Below are 16,491 nucleotides of genomic sequence, written 5' to 3'. Positions count from 1 at the left end.
TAAAACATTCCCAAGGACTGCTAATCAGCCTACAAGGAACAAGCCTTGTGGTCACAGGGAACATGGCTATTTCATTGAGCACTTGGGGCACCATGCTCTTTCCAAGTAGGGGAGTCAGGTCCATGATAAACAGCTGTTAATCCCTTCTGAACTTTTGCTACCTCCCTGGGGTACTGAACAGAAGCAAACAGCTGAACCCTACAAGTCCAAGCCCATAGAGTTTGAGAATTTCTCAGCTTCTCCGGAGAAAATACCTAGTAACATCCCTTTCTATCTCCTCTCTAATAATCACCACAACCTAGTTCCTCCCACCACCACCCCTGCCCTTACCATATCAAATGCATTACTATTCTGTTTCATTTATTTTTAGCTCAGATGTAAAGAAAACAGTCCGTTTTATGTTCTCTTGGGACTTGGAACCATGCTGTGGGGATGGGAAGATTTTTGGCTTGCCATTTGACAAATAGCTTCATCTAAGAATTTACGGGCTTGGTAAACTAGGACTGCTCATTCCAGCATGAGTCCCTTTTATTCCCAGGAGTTCATTCATGTTGTTGAAGCAAAGAAAAAGGAGGAAAGCATATGAAGTAGTCTCTACTTTTTGTATGTTGCAAGAGCCCACCAGAACTTCTTAATCTTGTTTCATGGCAACTTTGTACCCCTGAAACTGTGCCTTATGAAAACAAGCAGAGGGGAGCAGCTCCTGAAGCTTGGCCAAAGATTCTCCTAAACATGTATCCATTTTCAAACTCCTCAAACCTGCAACTCTGATTTTTCTCATTCTGCTAAACCATTCACCTTTCCTTGCCTTCTGCTCACCTCACTCAGACGCAGATTCAAACAGTGGTTTGGCCTTTACCCCAACAGTTCCTGGAAGCAGCTGAGTTTGCCTCACTTAGGTAAACAGAGATTGAATCCTCCCTTACCGGCATAAACCACAAAACTCCTTACTTTCGCCAGGAGCAGGAGAGGAAGGTAAAATAGCTCAGAACTTGGTTCAATCTTCAAACAACATAAATGTCTGAACAGAAGAATGGACACATAAAATGTGGCATATCCATGCAATTAAGTGTTTAAAAGCTGTGAAAAGGAATAAAGCAGATTGATTAGTATCAACCTAAGTGAATCTCAAAACACGTTGTTTTCAGGGAAGGAAAGTGGTCACTAAGGATAGTGCACAGTGCTGATATTTATATAAGGTATAGAAGCAGGCAAAACAATAGAAAAATATGACATTAATTGGAGTAAAAAGAGAAGCAAAATGTCTATCTATCTATCATCGATAGGTACATAGATAGGTACATAGATAGATAGATAGATAGATGAATTGGTTACCTCAGAGGTAGGAGGATGCAATCAACAGAAGTGCTTTAAAAGGATTTTTATGTTACATGTTTATGAATTTCAAATATGCTATCCTCTGAAACTTTTCAACATGTTTGTAATAAATTATAATACAAGGAAAAATTAAAGAAACAAAATCTAGACTTCTCTATCTTATAGATAGGCCCAAGAATGAGGAAATTTGCTAATACATTTATGCTTCATATTGCACCATTTCACCAATGGATATTTAAACCATGTTACCTAGCGTGAGCAAGGTTGTACCACATTAACAAACTCACAGATAACGAAACACAAGTTTAAATTGTTGTTCTTGCTTCCTTGTGGTGTTTCTATATTCCACTTGGCTCCAGCCAATATTCATTAATACAATCATAGGACTAAAGAAGAGAGCAGGCATAATTACACAAGCAAATCTCAAGTATTCCCAAGCATGATCATATATGTCACATGGTCATCCCTAACTTTGAGAGGCTGTGTCTTGGAGTGCAGTATCCTCCAAAATTTTTTTAAAAAATTAAAAACACTAAAGTAGAACCTGAGTCAAGTGCATACCTGCCAGTTGTCAATATTGTCGAGTAATCCTAAAAACAGGAATAGTGGGAAGAGTAATAGAAGAAGTAAAAGGCAGTCCCAGGTTTTATGAAGCTATTTCTGAGACTCAATCATGCTGGAACGCCTCAGAGGAGCCATGTAAAATGTATTCTGAAGGATAAATTTTTAAAAAGTATTTATGTACTTTCCAGCCTCACTGGCCAAGAGTTGACTCAGAGCAATAACTCTCTCATACTTCCTTATTGGTGCACATATCAGAATTCTTCCACTAATGCCCTACACTTGTTCATAAAGAATCGCCGGAGCAGAAGGCGAGAAACATACAGTGCAGTTGGGGCAAGTCTATCAAGTTGCACCTGTAAGTAGCAGATTGCTACTGTAATTGCTAATATAAAATGGAGAACTGGAGCTCATGAAGCAGAGCAGAGAAGCTGTCCGATACAGTCTACGGCTTATACCACTCAGATCCATTTGTGCCCTACATTAAATACAATATAATAAGTCATAGTGGCCACTACTGTAAACCTTCACAAGGCTGTAATTTATTATTTTTCTCCTCCATCACACATTTTAGATTCCCTTAATCCTTAAGCAAAAACTCAGTTGCTGCAGATTTCTTGCCTAAGGAGATTATATAGATTTCCAAGGGGAGGCAAAACCTTAGTTACTTCACTGTGGTCTACTATAGTTGCTGCGATTACATATCTATATTAATGTCTGAATGTGGAAGCATCAAGATATTCTGAATTCCAGATGTATTCTTTCTTGTCCCTGTGGTGTAGCATCTCGGCCATATGTAATCAGGATCAATCATTCCTATTCATATTAACTACTTTATTTGTCGAATGGCTCAGCAGTATGAGAAATTAAAATGAGGTAGTATGGGGCACAGAATCCTTACTATACCCTCTTGTAGAAGTATTTCCTGAGGAGAACCAGAATAAACCCAGGGAAGGAAAAGACAATTCCAAAGACAGTCACTTGGAGTAATGGTGAGCAGGCTTATCCTCACTGCTAACTTTGGTTCTCATAGACACATTTTAGTTATTGAGGGCAACATTTATCATGGTATGCCAATATAGAATATTGCTTACACTGTATTCTGAAGGACACTTTCAAAATCACTGGTGTCAGTTAACTGACTTCTTTCCAAGGTCTTCTCTCATTCCTGGCCACATTCAAATCTGATAAAGGGATGAAAAGTTATCCCAAGTACAATGTATACCTCCTCTGAAGAGACTGAGAACTGCAGGGGTTTTTTGTGTTAAACTCCAAAAAATTGTACCTATGATACAGTTCTCTGAAATGCTTGAGAATTATCCCTCACCCTTTACCACTCATGTACCCTTCTAGAAAACCATAGGACATACTAATTTTTGTTCAGCATGTTCTGTTAGACTGATGAAATAATATAGTAAAAATTATGATATTCTGAAGAATGTCAAAAATTCAGGGTCTCTGAAACCTATACTGTTACAAAGAACAGGGGAGTTAATATAACCCTGGGATGGGGCAGAAATTGTTCAATGAATCCAGGAGATAGGGTCATCTTTAAACTCTTGCTATGGAAGCTTTCTGAACTTCACAGAATGACATGAATTAGTAAAGTTTCTTCACTTCACAAAACCCAGCCAATGCCACAATTAACACTGACACAATATTGTATGACACTACTGACACTACTGAATGCTGAGGGTTACCACCACCCTTTGGCCTTCCACTGCAGTGGGATCTGATCACTGTGTGGATTACCACTTGCAGGGTGCTGTGTTGTCTTGAGGTCTATGAAAAATATATGACTAGATCTACTTCTAGTGTCCTGCCTGGGATTTTCCTAGAAGCAAAGCATAAGACCTGGCTGACGTGTGTACTTTTTATTTGGTGACATGCTCATACTCTAGGATGCTTTCCTCAGAAGGATGATTGAGAACATTCAAATTCTCTACCTGTGGTAGAAAAGAATTATTTTCATCACCAACTCTTGTCCCCACTGTCTGTGTGCTTCTTTTAGGTGTTATCTTCCTCATCATTCTAACTTGGAATGTGTATCAAAATGATTGGTAGCTTTTACAGGTGTCCCCTGCAGATGTGACAAGCCCTGAGGCAGAGAAGAGGTCCCCATTGCAGCTCAAATGAGGTGCTATCTGCACAAGTTCCAACAGCAATGTTTGGGGGAGGGAGGAGGAAGGCAGGATGATAGAATATGAAGAAAGGCAAAAGCAGTCTCCAGAGTAAGCTGGGTACTTATAAAGAAAGGAAGTCTGAAAATCCTAGTTATCATTAATCATAAAGACCCAGACTCCTTTGAATACATAATAAAATCAGTCTATAAACTACCATGAAGCCATAAGTCTTTATCATAGTAAGCATCAAATAAAAATGAATGAGGGAACAAGTAAAAGATGAGAAATGACACGTTCAACTGAATTCTTAATGGAATAAAATTTAAACACATGTCATCTCACTAAATATGTAGATATATGTCTCCTCACAATCAACTAATAGTGAACTAAAATATTTTGTCATGCTTTATAAAACACACATTGTACAGGCAATCAATCTCAGTCATGTCTCGATAATAGACAACAGAGATAAGATAGATTCATTTTGGCAAGTTTAATAAACCAGAACAAATATGGGAGATTTAAATCATGAATCAGTCATTGTTCTTTAGGCAAAGTGAACATGAAAAATATATTTGAAAGGAAGCAGAGTTGGAGGTAGACTCAAAAAAATGTATTCAGCCAGCAAACCATGAACTGAGATCCCTCAAACCATGAGCCAAAATAAACTTTTCCTCTTCTAAGTTGTTCTTGTCAGGTATTTTGGTCACAGTGATACAAAGCTGACTAACAGAAAATGGTACCAAGAAGTAGAGCTGTTGATGTGACTACCTGTTGCTGTTCAGAAGCCTCTAAGAGTTTGGAAAATTTTGGAAATGCATTCAAGAGAAGCTTTAGAATGTTGTAATGTTGAAATGCAAAATGTTGTAAGTAGAACTTAATGGGTGATTCTGGTGGGAGCTCAGAAGACCAGAATGCCAATAGTGATGCAGACAGTAAAGTCTATGCTCAAAAGGTATCAGAGGGGAATGAAACTCTACTGGGAATTCAACTAGAGACTATTCATGTTACACTCTGGCAAAGAACTTGGTTATGTTTTTATCCATATCTTGATATTTTGTGTGAGGCTAACTTTAAAGGTGATGGGCTAATTAATTTGGTGGAGAAATTTCAATGTAATACAGAATTCAGGCATGAAATGAGTATGGCTGACTGTTTTTAGCCAGGTTTACTGTGGGAATCAGGAACGAAAGGCAGAGAGAAAAAAAATTGAAAAACTTACAGTTTGGCCAGAGATTAAGTACATGTATAATTGGGGCTAAGGAAGGCATGGTTGCTAAAGAGATTTCTGCCACTAAAGAGAAGCTAATTTGTAAATACAATAGAAAAGATGTCTGGTGGGCATCTCAAGCATCATCAAGACCACATTCATCACAGTTTCAAGGGTATAAAAGTAAAAACTCATTTAAGAGAATTATGGGCTCTCTCTTTATGCAAGGGTGCCCAGAAAGGAAACTGTTTCCCCAGGATTCATTTCACTGTAACTAAGCTGCCCAGACACTCAGAGACTACTACAGCTATGGCCCAAAAGGACCTGGATACTGCTCAAGCTAGTGGTAGACCTTGACATTGTCCACATGGTGTTTCCTCTGCATGAATGCAAGATGCTAGAGTTAAGGGATAAGTAAAGTTTTCTTTGAGATTTCAAAGGAAGACTTGGGAGGTCAGGTAACATGTGGCCAAGCTCTAATCCTTTTAGTCTAAGCAGGTGCTGTTTGACACTATAAGAATGAAGCTGAAGCTTGAATGGAGACCCCAGAGATTAATAGATGCCAGTAATGTGGAATGTCTGCTGAGGAAAATAGAAAATGGCTGGCTATGGACAAAGGAAGCCTAAGAGAAGGCCACATGGGCTTCTGTCAGAAAGGCTATAGGAGAAGGGCCGCCCAAAACCATTGGAGCTCAGATCTCATGGCCATATTCCCCAGATGGTGGGCATGGAGCTAAAGGACTTGTTTGCCCAGCTGGATTTTGGTCTTGCTTTGGTTCCATTCTTTCTTTCTATACCCTCATTTCCCCTTTTGTAATGGAAATAGTTACTCTGCCATTACATGTTGAAAGTATATAACTTATTTTTGGTTTGTACAGAGGTTCACAACCAAGAGTTTCCCTGGACTCTCAGAGGAGACTTTGGACTTGGACTTTGGGGCATTGCTGGAACTGTTCAAACTATGAGGACTCTTGGAGATGGGCTAAATACATTTTACATTGTGAGATGGACATGAGCTTTGGGAGACCAGTGAGAGAAAATTATGGTTTGGATATGAGGTGTCCCCCCACAGCTCCTGTGTTAATTCAAGAATACTCAGAGGAAAATGATTAGATTATGATAGCTACAATACAGTTTGTGGATTCCATTTGATGGATTAATAATTTGAAAGGACTACTATACTGGGTGGTAACTGTAGACTGGAGGGGCATGACTGGAGTGGGTCACTGGGACCATGCCCTTGGAGATTATGTCTTTTCCCCTTGGCTTCTTTTCTCTCTCTGCTTCCTGGCTGCAGTTTTGCTCCACCATGCTCTTCTGCCATGATGTTCTGCCTCACCTTGGGTCTAGAGCAATGAAATCAGCCAACCATGGACTGAGACCTCTAAAATTGCAAGCCAAAATAACCTTTCCTCCTCTAGGCTATTCTCATCAGTTTTTTCAGTCAAGATGATACAAAGCTAACTAACACACATATTAAACAAAATTAGCCAGACACAGAAAAACAAGTATTACATATTCTCTCTCACATGTGGGAACTAAAGCATAAATAAATGCAGTTGAGATGAAAGAAGAAGACTGATTGGTAGGGACTAGGAAGAATATAGGGTAGGGGCAAAGGTAGAACATGGGATAGACATAATCAATCACAGTGTATGCATATATGGAAATATCATAGTAATCTCACTGATCTGTAAAATAAATAATAAATATAAAATAAGAAGAATACCTTAAATCTGCACTGTGCTTTGTTCTTCTCTATATGTCAACATTATGGGTAGTACTTTAAACTTTGCAACTGTTAGGATAGCTATCTAAAATATCAATGGTATGAAGTATTGGGGTGAGGATATAGAGACAGAAAACCCTTGAATGGTGCCGGTGGGAATGTAAATTAGTAAATCTATTAACAAAAATTATATAGCTGTTTCTCAGAAAACTAAAGGTAGAATCACCATTTGATTCAACAACTCCATCTCTGGTTATATATCCAAAGAAATTCACATATTGGAAAGATATGTGCACTGCTATATTTATTGCAGCATTATTCATAGTAACCAAGATATGGAAACAACTTAAATATCCACAAATAGATGAATGGATAACGAAAATGTGTTTTATATATACATATCAGAATACTATATGACCTTAAAAAGAAGGAAATTCTATCACTTGCAACAGCATGGATACCTAGAAGACATTGTATTAAGGAAAACAAGTCAGGTACAAAAAGGCAAATATGATTTGATCTCACTTATATGTATATTCTAAAAAATGCCAATCTCAAGGAAACAGAGTAGAAAATTCATTAGTGGATGATGAGGATGAGGATAAAAGGAGACATGGGGAAAGTTTGGGGGTATTATTAAAAGGTTATAAAATTTCAGGTAAATTTGAGGAATACATTGAGTGATCTAATGCACTGCACAATGACCACAGTTGATAATAATGCATTGTGTGTTTCAAAATGGCTAAAATGATAAATTGGTAAGGTAACACATTTTAAAAGGAAGGAGGATTACCTCAAGCCATTAACATCCATTTTATTATGTCACATAGCAGGGAAAGATATTGATAATTCATTTAATAATATAAAGAGAATCTAGCTAAATACAACTTTCAATTAAATGAAGTCCATCTGAAAACAGTCATTTCCACTGCAGAACTGTAACAGAAGAGTTTTAAAGCAGCATGTAGCAGTATAAAAAAATAAAAAGAGACTGCTTTGGTAAAGAGTGTAAAACCTAAGAGCTACTAAAAGGGAAAACAATTCCTGTACATTTCCATTCTTTACATGCTTAAAGAATAATTTTTCTTAAGTATATACTTCTTTAAGAAATTTCCAAGTACCACTAACTGCTGCTGTAACAAACACTGCCAGGTTTGATTTGGTCATTTTACCTATTTCTCTGAATCGAACTTACTAGATTAATCATTGTCACATGATGCTTCTCGTTTATGCCAATTATGATTAATCATTTCTGCCCAGTTTTAGACAGTAAGCAATCAGAATCTGAAAGATAAAGAAAAGTCACATAAGTAAGACTGAAAATTAGACAAGTGAGTGCCAATTTTCAGTTAGAAAAAGACAAACAAAGCCAAGAGAATGCATTTGGCCGCTTGTGTGGAGATTTCTCAAGAGGTACCTAAATTAGATGTTGCAATTCTTGCAACATGTAGTTTATAATTAAACAAAAGTGGTGTTATTGCAAAAGCAGAGATAAAGTTATAAATTTAAAAAATAAAAGAATGAGCAGGTCTTAAACTAATGAAAATTCATGAGAAATAATCTAAACGTATTTTTGAATGAACTAATCATCATAAGATGATTGAAATACCATTTTTAAAAGATGCAAAAGTATATTTAATATTATCTTTAAATAAAACACTAATATATTAATAGTTCAATGGGTTTCTGGGGTTCTCAGTATTTTTTAAACTTTTTGTACTCACCTAGAATGTATTCCCAAATAATTTCCAGTAAAAGTAACATACATTTTTAATTAAATTGAAAAAAAAAACCTAGGAGTCAACCCAAAGGGAAAATTTAAAGATTTAGTCAAAACAATAATATAATCCTTGAATAGCATAAAATTGCTTATTCTCCCCATTAATGTTGCAGAATCTTCTAAGCTTTACCATGTGGATTTCAATTGACTTTACAGAAATATTTCTTTGATCTTGCATCAGTACCTTTTCCAACTAGCTATACTTTATTTTATGAAACTAACACTCATGTCTTTTCTTTTTTTTTTTTTATTAGAGCTTTATGGTTATACATAGTAGTTGGATTCATCCTGACAAACTCCAAACTCACACATGCATGGAAATCAGTTTCAGTCCATAATCTCCCTGTTCCTTCCCTCTTTTCCCTCCCAGTGTCCCTCCCATCTCCCATCTCCTTCCACTGCTCTATTAGATTTCCTTTCACTCATCAATGATTTTATATTTTATTGGTTCTTTATATTATCTTGTCCTTCTCTCTCCCTTTCCTTTATTTTACTCTAGCTTCTGCATATGAGAGAAAATATTTGACCTTTGAGTTTCTGAGTCTGGCTAATTTCACTGAGAATGATATTCTCTATTTCCATCCATTTACTAGCAAATGTCATAATTTCAATCTTTCTAATGGCAGAGTAGAAATCCACTGTCTATGTATACCACAATTTCTTAATCCATTTACCTATTGACAGGCATCTGTTTGATGTATTTTGTATATAGTTGGAGGATCTGACTAAAAAATGTAAGTGGTTCCTATCATTTATTGATATTTGGGGGAACTCTGACTATATAGTTAATCCTCAGCTAATGAACTAATAATGGAATTCTAAATCACTTATCTGCGAGACTCGGGATACAGGACTGGATTTAAAATCTTCTACCAGGTTCCAAACTTTAATAGTTCCATTGACCTACCCAATGGTTATAAATTTACAGATGCAGAGGAGAACATTGTAATAACAAGAATAAAGGCTAATAGGTAAGATTAATGCACATTACCATATGTTAGATATTATGGAAAATTCTGCACAAGGATTATCCTAATCTCAAGCAATCGTGATAAAGGGTACTATGAATCACCACAATGCATGTAAGGAGAATAAGGCTTAGGGAGGTAAAATAAATTTCCCAAGATTAAATAGCAATAAGATCTGGGTAAAGATTTGGTTCCAAAAACCTGTGTATCTAACCTGAACCTAAGCACTTCCTGACAAGAGGACTAGGGGTTGACCCAATTCCCATAAATGATCACTGTCTGTGCCTCTCTGGGCCAGTCACAAAATTTTCCTTGGAGTCAATTCTCTCTTCTGCGAAATAAATTTATTGGATTCCATGACCTCTAATACCACTATGAACTCCTAAGTTACATTATCATAAAACATATCAGTTGTGGAATGTTAGAAAGAACTATCTAGAGGAAATCTACTAACTCATTGATTTGGGACAAGTCACTTAACCTCTTTAGTTATTTTCCTCACTTAGTATGTACACCAGTGCTTCAAAAAGTGTGTAATTAACATATAAAGTGCTATACCATCATTTCAAAATTGTTTTATAGCATTGAAATTATGGATTTAAGGAATTGTACTAAATTGTCTTCTCATTCTTTCTTTCCCTTTTTATTTACAACCTTAGAACTGTGGTATTTGAAGGCAATGATTATTTATAGTAGATTTAAATAGAGTGAAATAGAAATCACATCTCCAATTTTCCATTAATACATGAAAAAGGTGGAAATGCGCAAAGAAGATAAATAGCACTATGAAGAGGGAGAAAATGTGTCCCTTACTAATACTGTAAACCAATTCTAGTGAAAAACAACAGTGGGAAATAATCTATATACCTTGGCTCTTTTGAATTTGGACAAGTTAATGATTAAAATCTCCCAGATTTTCCACTACATTATGCCCAGAGTGTCTATTTGCCTTGATTGATGATAATTTTATCTCTTTTGGGCCAAGGATAACTGTCCCTTGCTTCTGTGTAGAGATTAATAATTGATTAGCTCATAGTCAGAAGTCTTAGTAAAGGGAACAGGTAACTTTTGGCTATTGTCTTTTACATAGAAGCCTACCAAGGACAGGAGGTGCTGCAGGATTCCCAGGTGGGAAAATGAAGAGAGTTTTGGTTTTCCTGCTTGCTGTAGCATTTGGACATGCTCTTGAAAGAGGTAAAATTTCTCTTGTGATTAATAAGTATTATGAGTTAAATTTTCTATTACCCCTTTAAAAATTATACAAAAGGTGAGAAACAGAAGAATTGATGAACGTGTTGGGGGAGAGAAGAACCAATTAACAAGGGATTGATGTGAGTTCAACTATGCATATACTATTGAATTGGAATAGCAAAAAAAGAAAAAAATAAGGTCTCATGAAAGAAAAGAAAATGAAATTATATAATTTATTAACTATCCCTTTACTCTTTTTGATAAATAAGATCTGAAGAGAATGGTTTGAAATTAGAAATGTGTTAACTGTTAAAAGATAATGCAACTGGAGACAGATTCATGTCTAGGCATTTCAGACCTCAAATATTGATCCCTATTGACAGCATAATATACTATGTCAATAATGCATAAAGTCAGCTAAGAGATTTCTTTGATCCTCCTCAAAGAATCATATACATGCAGTATTTGAAAACGCATTACTATTTTTCAAATACCTCCCACATAAGAATTTTCTGACTATGAAAGAGAACCATAAATAAGATAATTGAAATGTTTTTCATTGAAATTGTTCTTCCAATAGTGTCTTCATTTTCAGGCAATCTTTAAAATATTTTGTTAATGATGCAAACATAGATTGTGTGATGTATACAACTTCTTGAATTTCACAGCTTGGGAAACTTCCATATCAGTTTCAACTTACTTTTCTTGCTAGATTTTAATGTTTATAAGAAAATTTGAATTCATCCTGCTTTGTAAAATAAAAATTTCATTTAGGCTGTCAGTTAATAGCCTCACCCAAGTCATATGTTCATATTCATTTTAGTAGTTTATTTAACCAGTGGAATAAAAGGTGTTTCACCAGAAATTATAATTTTTTACCTGTAATATGTATAATCTCTATTTGATTCTTATGCTCACTTTTCCTTGATGTTGCAACTTTCATACAAATTATTTTGAATTTTGTCATATTCATCTACATATCCTTAAGTAAGTTATAAGTATGTAGGTGATAAAACAGAATACAAGAAGGTAAAATAAATTGTGTGGGTAATTTCCAAGGAACTCTGAAGACTCCTTCCTTTGCCCCAGATTTCCCTGGGGAAGATTTGAGCCTGAAAAATCCTGCTGAGGCTGGTTCAGATCAGAATGTATGAACACAATGGTCCAGTAATGGACCAAGTCTTGGAAATACACATGAAGACTAAACCTGGGATGTGAGTTACCATCTTGGACTGCTGACTCAGTATGTGTGCATAGACTTCATATCAGAATTATAAGTTCTTTGGGTATTTACAGAACATTCTGCAATCTCTATTTTGACATTCTCAGCAGTCTAGTCCCAGATGAAATGGATACTCAAAAACTCAACTAAGTTCCATTAACTATCTGAACTTCAGTCTTACCAAGGTCAGATGATATTCTGAGACACATAAAATACATTTGTAAGTAACAAATACATAGTATTTAGGAGAAGTTCTACTCACCAGTTCTCTGAGTTGACCCAAAGACCAGGTCAGTGATGTACCTGGAAGTTATGTGTGCTCTTTCCTAGTAGGAAGTTACAAAGTGGACAGATAAAGAGGTTCAGCAGACTCCTGGGTTCCAAGCAGCCTTATAGGGTGAGATTAGTTTGAGTTGCAGTTTTTCTCTGCCTGTTACTATTCTAGAGAGCTGATATCTCATGGGTGTTCCTTTGAATTTCTCATAGCCCATGTGGCTTAAGTATTACATCCTAGTGAAATTGGAATATAATACCTAGTACATATCTTGGGGAAACTGGCATTTTCTACCTAAATGATACTAGCAAAAGGTCATTATTAATTTATTTGTCCAAAAGCCTCTATTTAATCTTACTAAGATAAATGGAGTGCTATTGAACACTTCATACAATCTAAATCACAAAGATTAGTACAAAATATCACTGAATGCTTAATGCTTATGAAATGTCCCATTTAAATTACAGTTTTTATACATGACTGATAATGAACTCCCAGTTTCTCAATGGGATTTAGAAGGAAACTTAGAAAATTGTATCCCGTTCAGGAAATACAAATCTTGCTGGTACTTTAATATACCAGATAATTGCTATATAACTGTTTAGGCCTTTTTAAAATTTTTTGAGTTTTTACCATAAAGAAATGATAAATATTGGAGGAGATGGATATGTTTAATTTGATTTAAATATTGTACAATGTATATATGTATCAACACCATACCCCACAAGAAAAATTAAAATAAGGTAAAAAAATTCACAAATCTAGTTTTTGTAATTATAAGAAGAATGATTATTAATCTTCAAAGGAATGTCTACCTAAACCCTATCATGCCATGTTTAGTCTGCTGTAATTAAAACACATTTAAATGGTTCAGGGGTTCTGCTTGACAAAAATCAGGCATGATAATAGAAATATAAATGACTCCTTGCCACTAGATTGCATAATTTATTTTCAGGTTATATAGGTATAACTTTAACAACTATTTAGCTACACATAAATTAATAGGAAACAGTGAAAGAAAATTATTTGTGTGCATTATTTTCTAAAGATTTTTTAAAGTTATTTTTAATTGATAAATCCATTAATGGAGCATAATGTGACTTTGTTCGTTTGTTTAGTACCAGAAATTGAACCCAGGAGTGCTTAACTACTGAGCCACATTCCTAGCTCTTTTTATTTTTTATTGTGAGACAGGGTCTCACTAAATTCCTTAGGCCCTCACTAAGTTACTGAGATTGGCCTTGAACTTGTGATTTCCTGCCTCAGCATCCTGAGTCACTGGGATCACAGGTGTGTACCACCCCACCCAGCTAAAATGGGATTTTTTTAGGCATGTGCATATACACAATGTAGAAAAATTACATCAAGGCAATGAATACATGCATCATCTCACTTGCTTATCACTTTTTGTGCTGAGACATTTGCAATTTACTGTTATTTTTAAACATATAATACATTGTTGAGTATAGGTACCCTACTTCCCAAAACATCTCAAAACTTATTCCTCTTATCTAACTGAAACTTTGCATCTTTTGACCAATAATTTTCCATTCCTTCCTGCCCACTCCCACCATCCTACAGTAGTTACTGTCCACTAGTAACCATCATTCTACTCTTCTATGACCTTGTTTTTTTTAGATTCCACATATAAGATCATGCATTTTTCTTTCTGTTCCTGGCTTACTGTAATTGTCTGTTTAGCACAATGTCTTCCAGGATCATCTACATTATTGTAAATGCCAGAATTACCTTCATTCAGAGAGCTGAACAGTATTCCATTGTATATGCTTAATACATTTTCTTTATCCATTCATCCATTGTGGATGCTGAGGTTATTTTCATATCTTAGCTTTTGTGAATAATACTATAGTGAACGTGGGTATACAGAAATCCTTTCAATATATTGATGCCAATTTCTTTTAATACTGGATCATATGACAGTTTTATTTTTTAAAATTTTTTAATTTTTATTTATTTTTTAAGAGAGAGAATTTTTTAATATTTATTTTTTAGTTTTTGGTGGACACAACATCTTTATTTTTTTTAATGTGGTGCTGAGGATCAAACCCAGTTCCCCATGCATGCCAGGCGAGCGAGGTACCGCTTGAGCCATATCCCCAGCCCAGTTCTATATTTTTTTATTTTTATTTTTTGAGAAACCTCCATACTATTTTCCATAATAGCTGTTCTAATTTACATTCTCACCAACAAATTACCAGGGTTCCCTTTTCTCTGTATTTTCCCAAACACTTCTCCTTCATATTTTTGATAATAGCCATTCAAACAAATAAAGGTGATATCTCATTGTAGTTTTCATTTGCATTTCCCTGATGATTAGTGGTATTGAGAACATTTTTCTTATGCCTATTAGCCAAATATACCTATTCTTTTGAGAAGTGTTTATTCAAGACATTTGCCCATTTTTTAATTTGGGGTGTGTGTGTGTGTGTGTGTGTGTGTGTTTTATTGAGTTTCTTACTTATTTAGGATTTTTTTTGGTTGTTTTAGTACTGGAGATTGAACCCAAGGGCATTTCAACACTGAGCCACATCCCCAGCCATTTTTTGTATTTTATTTAGAGACAGGGTCTCACTGAGTTGCTTAGGCCTCACTATGTTGCTGAGACTGGCTTTGAACTCATGATCATCCTGCCTCAGCCTCCTGAGCCACTGGGATTACAGGCTTACCCCACAGCACCCAGATTATATTGGGGTTATTAACCCCTTATCAGATGTATGGTTTGCAAATATTTTCTCCCACACTATAGGTTGTTGCTTTCTTTCCATTTACTGTACAGAAGATTTTAATATAATGTAATTGTTTGTTTTTTGCTTTTGTTGCCTGTGCCTTTGAAGTCACATCAAAATAATCATTGCCTAGACAATGTTGTATAATTTTCCCTTGCTCTTTCTTTTATAAGTTAAGCAGTTTCAGGCCTTACACTTAACTCTTTAATTCATTTTGAATTGATCTTTTCTGAAGTTTTAATTGAGCTAGATAGTGTATGGCTAACCATAAAAACAGAATCACCGCCAATTCCTATTTATATCACCTCATCAAAGGAGTACAATATAGAAATACAACTTTGTCCTCCCTTATTGAATGACAATTTCTTAAGATTTTATAATACATCCTTGATACAGGATTTTAAAAAACTATACGTTGTGTCTAAAACTGTACCAGGCATCAAAAACCTCTAAATTAAATATGACCTTTTACCAGAACAAACTTGAATAAAAAATAAAAAATTTTGCTTAAGGGAAACATAATTAGTATTGACTTTCTTTACAAGATCTATCAGCATTGCTCTGTAATATAGTTTGAAGTCTGGTATCGCTATACCGCCTGATTCACACTTCCTGCTTAGCATTGTTTTTGCTATTCTGGGTCTTTTATTTTTCCATATGAATTTCATGATTGCTTTCTCTATTTCTACAAGAAATGCCGTTGGGATTTTGATTGGCATTGCATTAAACCTATAGAGAACTTTTGGTAATATCGCCATTTTGATGATGTTAGTTCTGCCTATCCATGAACAGGGTATATTTTTCCATCTTCTAAGATCTTCTTCTATTTCTCTCTTTAGGGTTCTGTAGTTTTCATTGTATAAGTCTTTCACCTCTTTTGTTAGGTTGATTCCCAAGTATTTTATTTTTTTTGAAGATATTGTGAATGGAGTGGTTGTCCTCATTTCCATTTCAGAGGATTTGTCGCTGATATACAGGAATGCCTTTGATTTATGCGTGTTGATTTTATATCCTGCCACTTTGCTGAATTCATTTATTAGCTCTAATAGTTTCTTTGTAGACCCTTTTGGGTCTGCTAGGTATAGAATCATGTCATCTGCAAATAGTGATAATTTAAGTTCTTCTTTTCCTATTTTGATGCCTTTAATTTCTTTCGTCTGTCTAATTGCTCTGGCCAGTGTTTCGAGAACTATGTTGAACAGCATGGTACTGGTACCAAAACAGGAGGGTGGACCAATGGTACAGAATAGAGGACACAGAAACCAATCCACAAAACTACAACTATCTTATATTTGATAAAGGGGCTAAAAGCATGCAATGGAGGAAGGATAGCATCTTCAACAAATGG

The 16,491-nt window shown here is 35.4% G+C and overlaps 1 protein-coding gene across 1 annotated transcript in view; it reads left to right on the top strand.

Annotated features, from left to right (window-relative positions):
• Positions 1-4,902: 4,902 nt before the first annotated feature.
• Positions 4,903-16,491, top strand: part of Gc (GC vitamin D binding protein) — a 44,745-nt gene continuing 33,156 nt past the window's right edge. The window contains exons 1-3 of the mRNA XM_071614007.1: positions 4,903-4,977; positions 9,618-9,712; positions 10,800-10,903. Coding sequence (XP_071470108.1) covers positions 4,903-4,977; positions 9,618-9,712; positions 10,800-10,903 — 274 coding nt within the window. The remainder of the gene's footprint in view (positions 4,978-9,617; positions 9,713-10,799; positions 10,904-16,491) is intronic.

This window comes from Marmota flaviventris, chromosome 7 (assembly GCF_047511675.1).
Source record: "Marmota flaviventris isolate mMarFla1 chromosome 7, mMarFla1.hap1, whole genome shotgun sequence".
NCBI classification, from domain to species: Eukaryota; Metazoa; Chordata; class Mammalia; order Rodentia; family Sciuridae; genus Marmota; species Marmota flaviventris.
This window is presented reverse-complemented; position numbering and strand designations above follow the sequence as displayed.